The 20,777-nt window shown below is 36.9% G+C and overlaps 2 protein-coding genes across 9 annotated transcripts in view; one reads left to right on the top strand and one right to left on the bottom strand.

Annotated features, from left to right (window-relative positions):
• The window catches only part of LOC129774820 (uncharacterized), a 676,155-nt gene that overhangs the window by 236,849 nt on the left and 418,529 nt on the right, over window positions 1-20,777 (bottom strand). The window lies entirely within an intron of this gene.
• LOC129774822 (uncharacterized) overlaps window positions 1-20,777 on the top strand; it is a 93,873-nt gene that overhangs the window by 4,935 nt on the left and 68,161 nt on the right. For both annotated transcript variants that reach the window (XM_055778824.1, XM_055778823.1), the window contains 3 exons: window positions 12,836-13,167; window positions 13,490-13,662; window positions 13,906-13,977. In XM_055778824.1, coding sequence (XP_055634799.1) covers window positions 12,836-13,167; window positions 13,490-13,662; window positions 13,906-13,977 — 577 coding nt within the window. The remainder of the gene's footprint in view (window positions 1-12,835; window positions 13,168-13,489; window positions 13,663-13,905; window positions 13,978-20,777) is intronic.

Below are 20,777 nucleotides of genomic sequence, written 5' to 3' on the forward strand. Positions count from 1 at the left end.
CAACACGACCGAACATGGCCATATTGCGAACGAAATTTGAGGGACGCATAATTTCGCGTTTTGGTGATGCCAATTGGCCGTCCAGATCATGCGATTTGAACCTGCTGAACTTTTTTTTTGTAGGGTTATGCGAAAGACCGTGTCTATGCCAACTCTCCGCAAACTCTTGAACATTTGAAAGACAACATTCGTGAAGTTATGACCGAGATACCACCCCATATGTGCCGAAAAGTCATCGAAAATTACCTGTTCCGGATCAAGGTGTGCGAGGAAGCCCTAGGTGGACATTTGAATGATGTTGTATTTCACACATAATGGCATAAACCAAACTTTAATTTGAAATAAAAGTTTCATCGTTTCAAAACACATCTAACTGTGTTTTATTTCAATTTACTTTCGGAATTTAAAGTTGGAAAACCCTGTATATGTATGGTAGCCACCATTTCTTCGCATCTTTGCGAGAGTGTAATTTTAAAATTAAGGAAACGAGAGTGTTACGTTTGGGGTGCAAGGATGAGAGCGTTAATACCTGTTTGACGGCTGAACGACGTGGTATGACAATCACTTGCGAAAGATAAAATGAGTGATGTGTGTGTTACTTTTTTAATCAAAAACTTTTTTTCATGGCTCAAGAACTGCTTTGCAGAAGCAGAAAGAAAACTAAATTGAATTACAAAAATCTATGAATATTGGTGATATCGCAAAATCTGTAAATATAAAAGTCCATCGGAATCAAGATTGGTCAGTGGTTGATGCATGTCGTCGGATGGTCATGAAAGCACTATAAATATTGCGCTCGCCCTGACCAATCAGATGGTTGAATCGATCATTTTTGATTGTAGCAGATCTCTTTTATGTTCTAAGTAGAAACTTTCAGATATTGGATTCAATTTTCAATCAGTCAAGGATCTTCCTGGGTTGGGAATTTTCTTAACATGCCTTGGAAAAAAAAAACTTTGGGCCTGAAGTTGAGACTATGACTATGTCGATTTCAATATGGATAGGAACATTTATTAAATAAATATTATCTATAAGATAAATCGTCCTGCTCAAACCTTTGTGGGGGTATGAGGTGGGCCATCATCATCATATTATCACAGTTTTTATTTTGCGTATTACGTATTGAACGGACGTGCTAAAATTTTCGCCTCAGAATGCATTCTCAGAATATGCATGAAGTAAGCATAGTGCAGAGCATAGCATATTATAGAAGCCAAGCAGAAGAGAAACATTAAATAGGACGTACCGCGTCGATTTTCATACTGTGTTGTGGAGATTGATTGCATTTTATTGAATCACACATACGGATTGTTAATTTTATGCGTTATCAGATAGATGACGGTGGCGGGGAAACAAATATATAATCGGGTCGGGCCACACTGTGTCGTCTAGGACGAAAAGAATATTCACGATGCATACTGACTGTGTCACGTGCGTTGACATAAATTTCGTGTATTGTTCTCACGAGAACAAGAATGTATCATCACCCATCATCATCAACTGCTACTACAAAACCACACAAACCCAGTGGTCCTTTTCAGGGCCACCAAAACTTTCGACTACAGAGTTATTTTATAAAAATCAATTCATTCTGAAATAATATCCGAAGAAATCAGAAGCGAATATTTAGAATTTTCAGATAGAAGAAAGCTTCTGTGAATTCAGGAGCGTGTTCAGATTTATTGGTGTAATGATGATGAAGTTTTGAATTCTAGAGATTTTCAGACTGTCGTATTGATGGCTTTTTCCGGTCGATCAATTAATTTTCATGATTTTTTTGGGGTAAAATTGCGCCAAGCCGGCTATTTCAAAGCGGATGTCTTCTTCTTCTTAATAGGCACTAACGTTCCTAGAGGAACTTCACCGTCTCAACGAAGCATTAATTGCGTCATTTTTATTAGTACTTAGTTGAGATTTCTATGCCAAATAACACGCCTTGAATGCATTCTGAGTGGCAAGCTCTAGAATACGAGTGAACACAGTGCAAGTCGGAGGAAATCTCTTGACGAAAAATTCCCCCGACCAGAACGGGAATCGAACCCGAACCCCCGGCATGTTAGGTTTAACGCTAACCACTCGGCCACGGGTGCTCCCCGTGTTTGAGTAAGGTTGATGAATAAATTAAACTAGAGGACGAAGCCAACTTTTCTCATGATGTTTCCCTTCGTTCTGTTGATTGAAGTTTGTTTCATTTAGAATCCGGAATCACAAAACAGTTGTATTTCGGGATTGGTTGAAGGTACAACACAAGCTTTAGTATCAAAATACATATAATTCATATTTTTTTCAGAAAAAAAAATATTCAAAAAATTATTCCTTTGGACTTTGATAATGTGTACGTTATGGGGGTCTTCGTAGCCACTTGGTTACGCGTTCGCTTACTAAGCGATCGATCGTGAGTTCAAACTCAGGGCCCTCAATTGACCATCTTTGTGTTGTTATAGAATAATTACGTCCACGCAACCATCATCAGCTATGGAAATCGATCCACGGTGGAACAAAGATCGATTCATCCATACAACTGCTCTGCTCTGCAAGAAACATCGGGCTGCTGTTCTATAAATAACCCAACAATGATCAATATCAACTGTCTCCGCTGTCCGGTCTGCTGAACAATGGAAGAACAGATAGAATACCCTTACGCCGAAATGGCTACTAGAGTGTAATTTACCATAATGTGATGGAACAGAAAACCTAACGCCTAAATGGCTACTACTTCTACTGTGTAATTTACAATTTATAGAAAAATAAACATATGTACATCTACACGATAAAAACCCGGCTCTGTTACAGATAAAATGCTAATGAGCCTGATAAATAAATAAATGGGATAAAAAAAAATGTGTACGTTATATCGAGGTAAAATGTACGTTATATCGAGGGTACGTTATGACGAGGGTACGTTATATCGAAGTTTCCCTGTATTTATTCGTTAGATAAAAACTGTCTTCGACAGAATTTTTACATATGATAGAGCGCTCATTTTTATGTTATCAAACATAGAGTGACCTAAATTGTCGAAGAAATAAAATATCTAACTTCCTTATCTTTATAAATAGAGATAAACATAGTTTTACAATGTTGTTGCACCAGTTATTTTAAACGACTTTGTAGAGCAAAACTTTTTTCTCTCTTTTAATATAATCGAATCAACTCTTTTTTTTCTAAGTGTCATTAGGGTTACCATGAAAAAACGGGGTTTTTTGCTTTAACTTTTATATTTCAAATTCTACATCAAAACTGTGTTCGCACGACTTTTAGAGCTTATCAATACCAACATTTTGCGATGCAGAACATGTCAATATCTTAATCCTACTCAAAGTAATTGATGTTTTATCACCCGAAAATTCATGATTTCAATTTAAATTTACTCAAACACGAAAAATAACATAGTTTTGGAAATCACACATCATGTAGAGTAAAATATGCTCTTTCAAATGCCGCCAATAAAATTTGTTTATGTTTGCCCCAGAAAGAATGACAAAAAATTGAAGAGAGCGTATTGTTTGGGAATAAATATCAATAACATTGAGTGAAGTAGCGATGGTGACAAGTTGTGCATCGCAAAACATTAATATTAGTAAGCTCTAAAAGTCTTAGTCTCTCTAAAAGTTAGAGCAAGAAAACAGTTTTTTTCATGGGGACCCTGATGTAACTGATGTAGATGACTTGCAACTTTGTCTAAGACAGATTTTGTATAGAGAATAACTGTCGAGCTCTAAATGCTAATTTCCACTTAAATGCATCTCCTGGACCATTGTACATTGAGAGCTGCGTTATTTGGTGGAAAACTGCCGGTGAAAATTTTTTCCGCAGAGGTTGTTGTCGACGTTTTACACATCCGAGTCAGTTTGGATTTTCTGTTACCATTCTGAGTGTTCTTTAGTGCATTGTTTTTGGGAGCATTGGAAATGTAATTTTGCTAAGCGATTCTTGAAAACTGCTTGGATATCCAGTGTTTTCAGTGTTTTTAATTCTGAGAGTTAATTTGAAAATCTGCTCAAATCGGGGTTATAACTTCGCGAAACGTTTGGGTTCCTCGCTCAATGGAAGCATTTATTCATCGGCCCTTATCGGTGCTATCAAATGTTTGCATTAAAGAGTTACATTGTTGAATTTCAATAATGTTTGTTTCTCGTCAGTTATAATTTCGTAGTCCTACGTTAACAATGCGGTCGGGTCTTTGACACCACTTATTTTTTATTTTTTTGTGGCTTGCGACACCATGACTAATACATGTTTCTAAAATGAATGTTCTATGGTTGGATGAAAGTAAAATTTGAAAACAAATTAGGAACAAAACACCAGTATTTCGCGTGATCGGAAGTGGGAAAATTGGTTCCTTTCGACGAAGTGAAACATGCATTGCCATTTTTTTTTCGGAAATATTTTAACAACACGACGTCTATTTTAAATTTAATTGCTGGTCTGGTTTTCTATATTTATACTCTTTTTGATTTTATAATCGAGGTTTGATTATATATTTTGATTTTTGAATTTGTACAATATGTAGATTTACATAGATCGCAGATGTAAATCTTTTTTTTCTGTATCCAGAAATAATAGATATATAGAATCATTAGTTTGTGTTTGAAGTTCAGAATCCAGATTTGACCCAATCCCCTAGAAAGTTACGAAATTTACGTTCATCAATTGTTGACAAATCATAGAAAAAAAATTGTATGTTTTGAAATGTAGCTGAAAATACAACAATAACGTTCAAGAGTCGGAAACCACAAATAACGTATTATCAGGTCGCAAAAGTATATTCCCCAAATGATGATTCTTGTTGCGAATTTTCTTAATTTTTCTTTGACATCCTTTACTTTTTGGAAATCGTGTGACATGAAAACACGTTTTTAGTGGGTCAAAACGTTGCCAGGTCACGCAGGAATGCGTTATTCAGATTTGAATTTAAGATTGATGTTGTGTTTAGATTTTTTTAAATTTTCAATGTCATGTTCAAAATTAATATTCAAAGCTTAGAATTTATGATTTAGAACTCGAATACTGAATTGGATTAAGTATCTTCTTCTTCTTGAATGGCGTTAACGTTCCCTGTGGAACTTTTGCCGTCTCAACGTATGCATTAATTAGCGACATTTATTAATACTTAGTTCAGATTTCTTAAGCCAAATAACACGCCTTGAATGTATTCCGAGGGGCAAGCTCTTGAATACGCGTGACCACAGTGCAAGTCGAAAGAAATTTCTTTGACGAAAAATCCTCCGGCCAGAACGGGAATCGAACCCGAACACCCGGCATGACAATGTTGAATTCAGCAGATTTCTCATTCATATTGTTGATACAGAACACCTATACGAATGACCGCAAGTCTATTGAAACTTTCGCTGCAACACTCTCGGCTTTCGACGCGATGGCTCATCAGTTATGAACACTGTAGAAAAGTGTTTCGAAAACAAATCACACGTTTCAGAAACAGAGGACAAATCTAAATCCAACAGCTTCAAAAAGAGGGCATTTTTTTTAATCTACTGTAATAAATAATAAATGACATCCTAGGGTATGCCCAAAATCCCTGAATGGCGTTTCATATTGATACGTTCAGTCATTTTTCTTGACCAATTGATCAGAATTTTGGATGAATCAGAAGAGCAAACTATACCAGAAGTACAAAACGCTTTGCATACCCTTTTGTAATGAACAATTCGTAACTTTCATTTTCATGCGTTTGTGGGTGTGAAGATCGCAAGGAGTGAAGATACTCACGCATATACTAGATGTGCTAGTTGTTGTCCGGTTGATGTTTTGGATCAGGGATTCTCAAATTATTTTGGACAAGAACCCCTTCTCCAGAATGATGTGATACCTCAGACCGCTATAGCCAAATTTTTTTCATTTTTTTTTCTCCGTCTACAGTTTTTTTCTTATTCATACAATAACACCAATTTAAAACATTGCCGGTTGGTTAAGTGAACAAATTTAACTTCAATTTTCATCGAAATTCAAGAAAATAAATAGACATAAGTAAAGATAAAAAATAAAAAAAAATCATTCTCATGGATGAACCTTGTGATTAACTCCTGCTTAAGCTCTTGATGGCAATCAACTCTTCTTGCATTAAGGTACACCGGGGCAAGTTGAAACGATTTTTTCGAAGTACAACTTGAAAGATATCTTAAAAAAATCCCTAAATCACTAAATTCGAATCTGTTTGCGGCATACACAAGATATGACAGATGACTTAGGATAAAAATAAATCAAGTTTAAAAATGTTTAGCATATGATTGTATCAACTTGTCACGTAGAGCGGGGTAAATTGGAACACGGAACTATCATGAGTTTAATATGCGGTTTTGCTTCTCGAACTACCTACAACTGATTTATGAAACACTAAATTGAGAGAATTACATACAAACATTTTGAAAAAAGGGTTTTAGTACACGTGAGATGTGGGGGAGTAATATGATACACACAAAATGGACACTACATACTAGAAATTATTTTCGAAACAATATCATCAAGAATACTTACAAGTGGAAACTTGTTTAGAAATAAATCCAACTAGATCTAAGCATATTTATGCAAATGACCATTTGTTACATGCTATGTAGGGAAGAGTGAGTCTAAAATAGTAAACACATTGCGTTACGTAATATTTGAACGACTTCTAATTGCAAAATTAACAAATTTGACTTATATCAGGTCTGTGTATTCATAAATTATGTAGAACATACTGAGGAACGAAGTATGAATGATTCTTATTTTTTAAATTTATCATCATTCATTCATATAGTAATCAACGACAAAAACGTCCGACATCTGCAACAATGTTTGAAAAACGGTCGATTTTGACTGGTTACAACTTACCCCAGTTTTGAAAAAAAAACATGGAGTTAAAATGCTCAGAGCTATACGAAAAAAGATTTTTTAATTTAGTTTTCAAAACCACTACACTTGGCTATCCCTATTTGATTACATGATGTGCAATTCAGGCGATATTTTTGAAAAAATCAGTGTTTTCGGACCGATTGAGTCAGCGCGCAAAAATGTTTGTTCTGATTTCACGGTAAAAGGAAAACTAAACAAAGGCATGGATTGTGTTAAGGCATTCAGGTAATGGCTGTCATAACGTGTATTAAAAGATAATGTTTATTATATATATTTTTATTACCTCAATCCACAATTCCTAGTAAAAGTTATAATTTCCGTTTTAACTTACTCCGAATTTCAACTTTCCCCGGTGTTCCTTATTACTTTATTCTGTTTCCCGTTTGCAAAAGTGGAGATAGGCGAAATGTTCGGAATTACCGTGGAATTACGAGTCCGTCAGCTGCATCGAAATTGTTCGAAATAATAGTAAGCCAAAGCATACTTACTGGAGCGAAATGCTATATTTCTCCTGACCAACATGGGTTCATGGTCGTTCGGTTACAACTAATTTGTTGGATCTCTCGTTTACTTGTTTTGCACGACAGGAAGCTAGAGCTCAAGTAGACGTAGTATATGACGAATTTCATTCCAACTCGTCTTAGGAGTTGGCAGCACCATCTCAGATAGTAGTGAAACGTTGTGGGTGTAAAGACATGGGTCATTTTAGCAACTTTGCAAACTTGAAATATTCGAAAAAGAATTAGACTACTTTTTGAAAAAAGCCAAAATTGTTTTCTTAATTTTTTACAAAAATTTATAACTTAAAATCTATGATACCTACAAAATTCTTGTCAAAGGATGAAATGTAGGATATTGTTTAAATTTTCACAAAATAATACCAAAATTGATTTGGAAAAAAGATTCGCTGAAAAAAAGTTTTTTTTTAAATTAAAATTGATTTTTCTCCAAAACGTATTTTTATTTCAGAATATATTTATGAATAGCCCTTACAGTTTTCAACAAGTCGTCCATACATCGGAAAAAGGGCACTTTCACAGAGAAAAAGTTTTTCTAACAACAACTTTTTCATGTTTTTTTTGAAAAAAATACAACTAATCCTAATTTTGTTTAAAGTCAAGATAGCGATATAGTGTATTCGACAAAGGTTTAAGTTCTTATTAAAATATGAACTTTTGTCCAAGACGTCAACATTCCATCTGTTATAGTTTTAGGAAAATAAGTAATTTTTGTATGAAGACTTCTGAAAAAAATAATGTTTTGCTCGTAACATTTTTGTAGGTAAATTCTCACGTTTGACATGTTCTTGACATGTTTCTAAATAAAGAAAAGTTGGCAGAGCATTTAATATGCGATGATTTATACATAAAAATGTAACGAATTGAACATTAATAGTAGTTTTTCAAAGAAAAACATGAAAAAGTTGTTGTTCGGAAAACTTTTTCCCTGTAAAAGTGCTAATCTTACGATGTATGGGTGACTTGTTGGAAATTCTAAGGGCTATTTATATCTGTTTTTTAAGAATTATAAACACATGTTTTCGAGAAAAATTAATTTTAATTTCCAAATTTTTTTTTTCAATTAAATTTTTTTCCAAAAAATTCTTTGATAATTTTCAATTAAAACCTAAATTATTTCCTATTTTCTATTCTTTCTATTAAATCAATTTTAATTTTAAACATTTTGTAGGTCTGATAGATTTTTTTGTGATTTTTTTTTTAAATTTTGAGTTTTTACAACTTTTGTTCGAAAAATCTTAATTTATAAACTATAAGATCTACAAAAAGTTGGTCAGAGAATGAAATGTAGGAAATTATTTAGGTTTTCATTAAAAAACATCAAACAAATTTTTGAAAAAAAAAAATATTGAAAAAAGGATTTGAAAATGAAAATTCATCTTTTTCGAAAACATGTGTTTTTAAAATTCTGAAAAAATAGATATAAATAGCCCTTAGAATTTCCAACAAGTCTCCCATACATTGGAAGAATGACACTTTTACAGAGAAAAAGTTTTTCGAACAACAACTTTTTCTTTTTTTTTCTTCGAAAAAATACTATTAATGTTTAATTCGTAACATTTTTATGTATAAACTAGCTAACCCGGCAAACTTCGTCCCGCCCATTTACTTCATTAATTCTCGAGTAATGCAGAAATTTGTGTTTTATTTGTATGGCAGCCACCCCTAAGAGAGGGGGGAGGGGTATCTAACCACCATAGAAACATTCATTGCACCCTAAAATTTCCATATGCCTAATTTGGTTTAATTTGCTTGATTAATTCTCGGGTAATGCAAAAATTTGTGTTTCATTTGTACGGCAGCCCCCTCTAAGAGAGGGGGAAGGAGTATCTTAACACCATAGAAACATTTATTGAATCCTAAAACCTCCACATGCCAAATTTGGTTTCATTTGCTTGATTAATTCTCGAGTAATGCAGAAATTTGTGTTTCATTTGTATGGCAGCTCCCCCTTTGAGTGGGGGAAGGACTGTCTAACCATCATAGAAACATTTATTGCACCCTAAAACTTTCACATGCCAACTTTGGTTTCGTTTTATTGATTAATTTCCGAGTAATGCAAAAAATTGTGTTTCTTTTGTATGGCAGCCCCCTCTAAGAGAGGGGGAAGGAGTATCTTATCACCATAGAAACATTTATTGCATCCGAAAACCTCCACATGCCAAATTTGGTTTCATTTGCTTGATTAATTCTCGAGTAATGCAGAAATTTGTGTTTCATTTGTATGGCTGCACCCCCTTTGAGTGGGGGAAGGACTGTCTAAGCATCATAGAAACATTTATTGCATCCTAAAACTTTCACATGCCAACTTTGGTTTCGTTTGCTTGGTTGATTTCCGAGTAATGCAGAAATTTGTGTTTCATTTGTATGGCAGCCCCCCCCCTTAGAGAGGGGGGAGGGGTCTCAAAATATCACGAAAACCTTCCCCGGCCCCAAAAACCCCTACATACCAATTTTCATGTCGATCGGTTCAGTAGTTTCCGAGTCTATAAGAATCAGACAGACAGACAGACATCACTCCATTTTTATATATATAGATTATCACAATTTACATGCTCTGCTAATTTTTCTCTATTTATAAACATGTCAAACGTGAGAATTTACACACCAAAATGTTACGAGCAAAACTTAATTTTTTTTAAGGAGTCTTTTTGTCTTATATTCCAAAAATTATAACAGATAGAAACTTGATGTCTTCGACAAAAATTCATATTTTAATAAGATCTAAAACTTTATCTAATACACTATATCGCTTTCTTGACTTTAAACGAAGTTAGGGTTAGTTGTATTTTTTTCAAAGAGAACATGAAAAAGTTGTTGTTAGAAAAACTTTTTTCCTGTAAAAGTGCCCATCTTCCGATGTATGGACGACTTGTTGAAAATTGGGCTATTTATAAATATATTTTTGGGAATTTAAAAAAAATACGTAATTGAGAAAAAGGATTTTTAATTTTTCATATAACCTTTTTTCAGCGAAATTTTTTCCCAAAAAAATGGCTTTTTCCAAAAAATTGTCTAATTTTTTTTCGAATATTTCAAGTCTTTACACGTCTTTACACCCACAACGTTCCAGTGCTATCTGAGATGGAGATAAATTTCGATTGGAGTTATTGTGCTCAATAGAGTTGAGCAAATAAGTGATTTAGGCGTCTTATTAGATAAAAAGCTTTCATATGCTAATCATCGAAATGCTATAATTGCTAAAGCCGACAACCGACAATTAGGTTTTATAACAAAAATAGCCAAAGACTTGAATGACCCGTATTGCCTAAAAGCGTTGTACTGTTCACTGATCCGTAATTCATGGCGAAACTACTACGAAACTACTAAGTCGACTGCCCCGACTGCTGTCGCTACTCGATTTGCGAGTTTCTTCTCGAGCTCTACGAAACTGTGCTTTGCTCCAACAAAGATTCCATCGCACAGCTTTTGACTTTTTTCTACTCCAACAATTTTGTGGTGAAAACGGAGAAGGAACTAATAAGTAAAGCTAAGAAAAAACTGAAAAACATGTCATCAAGCATGTTCTCGACAGGAATAGCGGAAGTTGCAACCAACTGCCCGAAGGTCTTCCAACAGGGCGTCGAAATATTTTGGTAACATGGTCTTACAAAATAGGTTTTATGGCAAATTTGTCCCATTAAATTATCTTTTGTAGGTTTTTTTTTCGCCATCCGAAAACTGTCCATTTTTTTAATGCAAGCGTTGTGCCACCAATTCTTTCATCAATCTTCGTTTGTATGCCATGTTGAAACTAGGTAGCGTCTTGAATTCAATGCCTCGGCGAATGGCGAACGCAACGTCTCCATCCTTGCGACTTGAGGGTCGGTCCAATCGGATTACAATATGGTCACAATGGTTGAAATTTGTAAATGTGAAGAAAATGTTAATGCAGCCACGTCAATGTTGTTCGTCTGAAGAAACTCAATCAACCTCTCTCGTTATCAGTGTAGCCACACGTATGAATTTATCTGGAAAGGAACAAATTTTTTCGAATTTTCGGGTACAGATTACAAATTTCTGGCCTAAAGTACAGATAATTACAGAATTTCCTTATAACACATGATGTTGGACAATCAGATGAGAAAGAGATTCGATTTCATTTGTTCAACCCTCAAGGCTATTGCAATGTTGGCTCTAAACTTTTTCAATCAAATAAACATCAATGTAGTATTGGAAGCATTTTTAGGTTTCTACGATGGCGATTAGGAAGGGCTGAAAAACGACCCTAAAAGTAAAATTGCTTCGTAATGAAATCACTATTGCAAAGAACATACATGCACAGGATTAGTGGATACAAATGCCTAAGAATTGGGATTTGACGACAAATGAGTAATTTATTTGTACTTATAAAGCAGATATTTCCATGCAAAAAAATATTCGAATGGGACAGATTTTTGAAAGAAAAAGTACAGATGAAAAAGATCTTTAACCCTCCCGGAACAGATGAATATTTGGCAACACTGCTCGTTATCCGCCACCGAGCAGAATGACTGTCTGTGTCTGTGTCACTCAAATAGAAACCGCAAATAACATATATTTATACTCTCGCCACGTGCAATTTTTGTGCAAGGACAGAGCTTAAGTTGCAAGAGTTTCTCCTCTCTCTAGCACTGCACTGAACATGCATTGTGCGTATTCTGAGCATGCACAATGTGGGCGCTCTGCGCATGACGACATTGGCGCAACCTGTCCGCAACGCAGTAGGAGAACAACTGGATGATATCTCTCGCTACGTTAAGTATTTAGAAAAAACGTATGGAAAAATGAGAATACATATTTTCAATTTTCGTCAATTTCAATTATTCACGGAATTGGGGACCGTCATGATTATCAAACAAAGTTTAGATGAATTTGATTCGATTGGTATGCAAATCAAGTTTCGTTTGCAGCGAAAAGAGTTATTGATGTTGAAACTATTTCATAAGAAATTTGACGTTCGCATTCGGTACCCTTAAAGACAAACGGAAGTCCTGCGTCTAGGAATAACGAAACATGCTGGTGTAAATTTAGCGGTAATTTGATCAAGTTTGTCAATTTGGAAAAGTTCGTTATGAAATCAATTGCTGACACTTCAAGACCCTGCTCCTAATCGCATTTGATCAAATCATATTTCCCTGCTCTGCACTCTGCAAAACCTGACCATCTGATGCTCGTTGCGAGGTGGACAGAAAACCGAAAATCTTAGTCCCGTTCTGTTCCGCGAGATAATGTGAAAAGTTTTTGGCCTGTTCAGAATACTGGCTTCCTCAGAATCCGGTAATTGCCGTTGAATTATTCAGGGGGAGGGCAACCGAATAAGAACGAAGTGAAAAAAAAAGAAACCGGCCAACATACCGCGCTATGTCAACTTCGACACTAAAAATTCGCAACCGACACGAATGATAAATAAAAATTAATTTGGCTTTCAAATTATGCTTTTGCATGCTTGTTTTTAATTTACAGTCTGCTTTCGCACTTTTCAGGAATCAATTACGACAACAGCGAAGTGCTGCCCCCTCCGATACCGCCCCACCAGAACCAGCTGGGATCGACCCAGCCGACGTATAACGCCCCCGGTCGTCATTTGAACATAAACGTTCCGGAAAACGCAGTGCAATCAGTCGGACAGAACGATGCGGCTAATGCCATTTTACGGCTCGAGGTTGAGCTGCGTGATAAGTGCGTGGTACAGAACAATAGACGACCGGCCAGGCCGCGCCTTGGGCCTAGTGGAGCCCCACCAAGGACCAATCCGTTCACCGGTGGTGGATTCAAACAGCGCAACGATAATAGTACTGTTGTACCGTTGGAAAAGGTGAGGATTGTTGCTTGTAAATGTGTGGAAATTTGGACGTTTATAGCTTTCGAATAACTGCATTAGGCAGAAAGGTCAGTTTAACCGAGCTGCATTCAATGAACCAAAATCGATTTAGCTTACCCACACACAATCAGTTGAATTGATTATTATGTTTGGGAGTCTGAACTGATACGAGCTGCATTTACAACGACCTCGGTGTCCACTTGTAAGCTCCAAATTTCCCATGGCTCATCACTTCATAAAGTAGTTTTGAATGTGGGCTTCCCGTTCAAGAATTCGACCGTCGTTCGTTTCTGATTTTATCGTCACCTTTCCACAGGTACTTGACGAGTTGCTGAAAAAGCTCGAGATTGAGCACGTACTGTGGCATCCGGATCGGGCCGGCCACTACTACCAGGTCGTATTTCCATTAGCGGCTGGGGATCCTTGCGAAACGACACTGCACTGTCTGACCGAGCTCGGAATTGGCATCCGTTCCAACTCGACTGTGAGGTGAGCACTTCAGCTGACTTTTTGACACCTTTTAGCGGATGGAATTAAACGCTTTGCAAGCTTTTGAAGGACTCTCGACTTGAATTATACAATGCTCGGGCTCATCATACTTTTTAAACAATATTTCATGAAGAGTTTCAGTTGCCCTTATTCGTCCGACCGCCCAAATACCTCAACTGTGACGGGGATGAGATTACAGCATGGCATGGGTGTTTATACAGTTATTTTGATTTTCAATTCCAGTGTCCTGCCGTGCAGTGTCAGCTACGATGGAACCACGCTGGATGGCAATGGTGCGGATGAAGATGACTACGGGTAACGTATTTCTGCATTTCTATTTGCTTTTCACCAGCAAACATGCAGTCGCACATACCTGCACGTATGCATGTGAAATGTCAAGGAGTGTTGTGTCTCGGGGCTAAATTTCTCACTTTACGTTTAGCGTGGGCGTTTTCCCTTCGTATAATCGGTGTGAATGGACATTGAGGGGGTGGTTGTTTCAAACATTTTACGCTTCAGATAGTCCCGAAGTAGATAGTGCTGCGCGTGATGGTTGTGTCTTGAATGTTTGGTATCATTGACTTAATGTTTCGAATTTGGATTTCAATGTGAAATGGATCTTTGCGTTAAGTTATGAGTGTTTAACAAATAGTGGTTCCGAATTTCAATCATATAATTGTAAATCTCTGTCTTCGTAAATTGAATATATTTCACCTGGTACCTGGTAGCAGTTCTCCGCTATTTTTTCTATTACCTCACTCTGAATTATATATTACCATAATATCATTAAATCCGTCCTCCACTAGCAAACAGGGTAATGCATTTCTAGCAGAGAGATGTTCTTTACCTCGTTAAGCGAAAAACAAATAGCAACTGCCAGCAGTGGGGTCATATAAGACTGTCACGACAGCGGGAAAGATGAAAATTCATAATATAGTTGTGAGCGTGTTTGCATATGTGTAGATGTGCCCGCCAACTGAAAGGGTTGATGAGATATGAATGTGACAGAAGTTCTTTGAAAATTTAATCCTCCCCAGTAATGATGTTGCACCGCACGCGCGAAAGAATGGTAAATTGTTTTGCTCGGTGGCCACGTTTGTGGCGAAGTGCGACAAGAAAAAAAATGGTATAACTTCGTACAACCATACAGAAAATAATGAGCATAAATCTTATTAAGTGGAAGCATGAATGTCACATGGTCAGAACAAAAGCGACATCATGGCGATAGTAACCTCAGTGTGAGGAAAAGCGAAACCGTGATGGCGAATAATGCAGGATTCTGGAGTATTTTCGGTTTTAGTGTACCGATTGTGTAGCGAAACAGATATGTTAATGTTTAGTAGTTCTGAATAAACATTAATAGTGAGGGTGGATCAAAAACAGTCAAAATAACTTTGTGGAAAAATGGAATGGAATGAATCATCTTCAATAAACATTTCGCGGTTGTTTATTGCATGTTTGGACGTGCGTTCTCTACTATTTTTCTTACTATAAATAAATCGCTAAAAACAGTCGTATAAGGTCGTGAATGGTCGTATTCTCGACGTAAACACAAACAGAGTGAGAGAGTAAGCAGTGAACAGTGAGCAGCTGCGATGTGTTTTTTGTGTGAGAGAGTGTGCGCGTCTGCGTGTGTGCATGTGTTCGTTTGTGCGTTTTTTTTTAGAGTAGCGAATAGAAAGTACAGAGTAGGGAGTATAGAGTAGAGAGTAGAGAGAAGAAAGCAGAGAGTAGAGTAATAGAGAATAGTGAGTAAAAGGATTCATCAGCAGAAGAAGAAATGCTCAAAAAACGCAAGGACGACCACAGCAACGACGATCAAGGCGATAGTGCCGCCCAGGGCGACAGCGAAGAGCTGGGTGACAACGACGACCAGATCGGCACCGATAACAAGAGAAACGACTGGAGCACGGTCACTAAAGGGAACAAGAAAAAAACAAAGGAACGAAGAAAAAGAGAGGGAGAGAAAAGATAAAATGGTGGAAAAAAAAGAAGAAAGAGAATGAAAAGAGGCAGGGGCCAATAGACAAGAAGCCTAATCCTCGGCGGGCGAGAGGCAAAGGCGATACACTCCTCGTCGAAGCGAAGGGCAACGTATCATACGCTGACCTCTTTAAAAAAATGCGTGAGGATCCTGGCCTCAAGAAACTGGAGGAGAGCGTGGTGAATTCCAGGCGCACCCAGAATGGCGAAATGCTGTTCGAGCTTAAGAGAGACCCAGAAATCAGCAGCGAAGCTTTCAAGGATCTTGTAGAAAGTGTTCTCGGCGATAGAGCGAACGTAAGGGCCTTATCCTCCGAGGCATCGATAGAATGCAGGAACCTCAGTCTGTTCAGTCAGGAACCTACGTCAGAAGTTGGAGGAGGAAAACATCCTGGACAAAGTTCCGATGAAAATCCGATTACAAAAGGCGTATCGCGGGACGCAGACCGCAACGATTCGTCTCTCAACGGACGCAGCGAACAAGTTGCTGAAGTTAGAGAGTATAAACGTCTGCTGGGCTGTGGGTCGTTTTAGAATCACTCCGCAACTGGAGCGATGTTTCAAGTGTTTAAACTTCGGCCACCTAGCGAAAGGCTGCTTTGGGGCCAGATAGATCCAAACTGTGCAGGAAATGCGGAATAGAAGGATCCATCATCGTATAGACCTCTGAAAAAATCTGTCCACTATTTTCATTGACTGGAAAACCATGTGTAACTATGGATCTTGTCTAGATCAATCGTCATCCACTGGCTTGGTATTTAGATTCTACATAGCAGTCATAAATCAACGTATGATTTCCATGATTTCGCAGTTTAGATAACTTTGGGTGGGGCTCAGTCCAGGGAATAATATCTTTAACTGAGAATCATATTAACGAGGTCTTTATTTGTTTGAAAATTAGGTTTTTCGATATCGTTTAAAAATGTATTTAAGAAATTGTATCATCTTTGTTGCACAAAAAACGAGCTTGAGCATATTGGTCAAGAAATTTCTGATTTTTTTATGCTTACAAACGTGCGGTGTAGTTGCTGAGTCGACTTAGAAGTCGAGCTTTGTTGTTATTATAATCAGAGAAAAAAATTGTAAGGGGTTGTGTCTAGGACACGACCGCATATTTTCGACGTCACGCAATTATATTATGCAATCCAGTTGTTTACCACTTAGAATATTATTTTAGAATGCATCGCAATTTTTGTAATAGACTATGTTCTTCGTAGCAAATAAATTTGATGAACGTCCTTTTACGTTTGATATGATGCCTAAGACTCCCAAAATATGTAAATGGAAGAATTGTCAAACGATCATTGTATTTTACATTTCCCTCTGAAAATATTGCACATTTCATGTTTGCGTAGTTCATGAACCGCAAAAGTTCATTCACCTCTAGTATCTGAAATGACAATTTTCCTAGGCTTCTCAGTTTGAAATTACGTTTTAGGAAAACAAATCCCGGTCTGCACAACTACAAGCGAGTACAAAAGTTCTCAACACCAAAAAAAAACCCCGACTTACATGTATTTGCAAAGCGGATTCCCCCAGGCACATTAATTTTGAAGTCCATGTTAGGGAAACACAGCTCAGTGCAGAAAAATACCCCCGATTTCATGTTTTGACAAAGCGGATTCTCCCAGGTACATTGATTTAGAAGTCCGTGTTAGGGAAACACTGGAACTGGAACATCGATTTTGAAGTCTGTGTTGGGGAAACCGTAAATCGGGCCATTTAAAACTTGGCAGTTAGAGCGTTCAGATAACGCTTAACATTTTACAGTTATTCAATTGTTCATCTCATGAAACATAACATTTTATTAATTGTGATAGACGCGTAGAAATATTTCCTATCAATAGATGCAAACATCTTCGATCCGATCTGTTAGTAAATGTTCGAGTTATTAACATTCGAAATACGGGAAGGGTTAGCACCCAAATCGGCAGAACAAACGTATGGGGAAAAAGGAAGTTCTTCCAGTTTTCATGAATTTTAATCGCTTAGAGATTAGCGAATTGTAATGTAAAGCGTATCAAACAAATCTTAGAGAATTTCAGATTCGATTGGTATGCAAATCATGAGAATTCGTTCACAGTGAAATTAGTTTTTTACTTTAAGTTTTTTTTTCATAAAAACGTGACCTGTTTCTTGATTTGGCACTCTTCCTGAAAAACGTAGTGCTATGTAAAAAAATTCTAATTTTTTTCTGCATAGAGGCACTCTGATCGGTATTAAATATTTAGTAATAGGTATCGTATATAGTTTACTAGGATAGTAACAACGAAACCGAATTTGCGTATGATGTTGTTATAGTACCACGATCATAAACACTATTCACATAAGCAGCGTTTTCGCGCTTTGGTGGTGTAAAACGGCCATAACGGCTCTCTTAAAAAGAAAAAAAAATCGTTAGATTTCAATTTTCAATTAAACAAAATATATTTAGGTTGTAAAAATTTCCAAAATTTCCAAAAAGTCACACATTTTTTGTAGAAGAGTGTTTCTAGCCAGAATACACTGCACCGTAATGCTTTTGAATCCGTACGGCTTTTTAATCCGGACACTTTTTCATTACATTCAATATCATACCAAAACCATAACATCTTTTGCATGTAGAATTAATGTGACTGATAGTTACTATTGTATCAATTTGGTGTAGTGTCAAGCGTTGTACCTAGCTGTTGATAATAAATATGTCGAAAATGTAAACAAATATTTGTGTTTCACTAACGCATGTCAGAAATAAAGCCCGGATTTGAAAAAAATGATGCCAAATGTTTTAAAATTGCATGTCACGTCGAGATTTAAGATTTAAGTAAGTTAAAAAAAAAATTTAAGTAAGTTACAAAAAAAACATTTTTTACAATTTCTTTATGAATAACGGTAAATGGTCCAGGAGATACATTTAAGTGGAAATTAGCATTTAGAGCTCGACAGTTATTCTCTAGACAAAAACTGTCTTTGACAAAGTGGTTACATATAATAGAGCGTTCATTTTCATGTTGTCAAAAATAGGAAGACCAAAATTGTCGAAGAAATAAAAAATTATAGGAGGTTGTGTCCAAGATACAACCGCATTGTTGACATAGAACTACGCTGTTATTTTATATAAGTCGCTTGTTTATACCTTCGGATATTATTCTATAGTTGCACCATCACCATTATTCCACATCTCATAACTATATCAATATATCTTTGGCACCACGAGGAAACAACAACAATGACAACACATGCGAGTATCAAATATCATGCTACATGTTATTTAGCATTGTCTCAGTGGAATTGCACCTTCAGGCATCGTTCGTACAAAGTAAACCAAGCGCCAAACAAGCGTTTGCCATAGCACGCATACAGAGCCTTATATTAGTGGCTTGAAACTACTAGGAATATTAACACTTCTCATCATTCTGCGTTATTCTCAAAAGAAACGATTCTGTTCATATTACTGGCCTCGAAAAAAAGTTGCATTACTTTCTCATGTTCGAGATAAGTGCAGCTGCCAGGAAGGAAGTTTTTCTACTGGCAAGCGAAACCTAATCACATACAACATTGCAGAACGACATTTACTTTCTTGGTGTCTAAACAAGCGAAATAAATCTTTTTTTGTTAATATCAACAACCTCGAAAACAGTAGCATTGGTTTATTATGATCAAGACTAGCGCAATCCTAGTTGAAGGCAATTTTGCGACTGGCACGCGAACCCAAATAACTTATAACATTCCAGTACGACATTTAAGATGCTTGGTATTCAGCAAATGATTTTTTGGCGCACAACCTTGATGTCTGCTTCGCCATAAAGTCAGTTTAATGCATTCATGCAACGTCAAAGGCACCAACGAAGCCTTTATGATGACGAAAAACAAACAATGTTAACTGCTTGGAAAAAGACTGAATTATGCCACACAGCTTGTACTCTGCTGTAACACCGATCGATGCGAATTCGCTGATGAGTTTGTCAAGAGCGATCGCCTTCACCACCAGCGGGGGGGGCCCTAGTTTTGGTTGCTGCCTGGGTAATGGCATTTACATTTTAGACCGACGCGCCGAAGTCGCCTACTTCGCTGTTGTTCGATGCGGTATCACATCCGCGAAGGCTCGGTTCAGTGCGAGCGCTTTTCACTACACCAACATCGCGTGCTTCACTAGATGACGCTTGCCTCGAAATTTGACTGCCCCTGGCAATGCGTTCGCTTTTTGCAGTGCTCGAGCCAGCCTTCCTCTTCTTCTTGCTCATCACACACTGCGTGAAGCGTTTAATTTATGACGCGGAAAGAAAAACACACGATACGAATAACGCCAAAAACGAACTGAAAAAACCACACGACGATATCCAAGTTGGATGACCACTGGTGGGGTCCAATCTTAGATCGAAGCGCAGCGAAAGCGAAGTGAACTGAATTGCTCAACAGTCCGATGCCAAATGAAAGTTTGCCTCAGCGAGATCCACTGTTTATACTCTAGGCAAGTATTCCCCTGCATTGTTCTTCTTTTCCTTTGTTCACGGAGACTTTAAATCCTACGATTTCCCCTTCGCTGCTCGTCGATAAGTTGCTCGTTATTAACAGCTCTGTTCGGGAAAGCACACAAATGGACAGAACAAATGTATGGGAAAATGAAAAGGCTTAAAGTTATCATGTATTTTAACCATTTACAAACCAGGAGATTCTAATGTATAGCTTATTAAACAAATCTTAGGGATTTTCCGATTCGTTTACTATGTAAATCGCCAAAATCTATTCGCGGCAAAAATAGTTATTAACGATAACTTTATTTCATAAAAACGTGACCTGTTTTCTGATTTGGCACACTTAATAAAAGACGTAGTTCTACGTCAAAATATAACTTTCTTATCTTTACAGATAGAGGCAAACAGAGTTCGACAATGTCCCCGTTATTTGAGACATCTTTGTAGAACAAAGTTTTTTTCTATCTCTTGAAATAACCGATATAGCGCCTTTTTTTCTAAATTACGTTAGGGTCACCATGAAGAAAAACTGCTCTACATTTTATATTTAAAATTCTACATACAAACTGTCTTCTGAAGACTTCTAGATCTTACGAGTACAAACATTTTTCGATGCAGAACTTGTCAATGTCTCAATTTCACTCAAAGTTATTGATATTTCTTCTTAAAAACACGCTC

Source organism: Toxorhynchites rutilus, chromosome 3, assembly GCF_029784135.1.
Source record: "Toxorhynchites rutilus septentrionalis strain SRP chromosome 3, ASM2978413v1, whole genome shotgun sequence".
Classification (NCBI taxonomy): domain Eukaryota; kingdom Metazoa; phylum Arthropoda; class Insecta; order Diptera; family Culicidae; genus Toxorhynchites; species Toxorhynchites rutilus.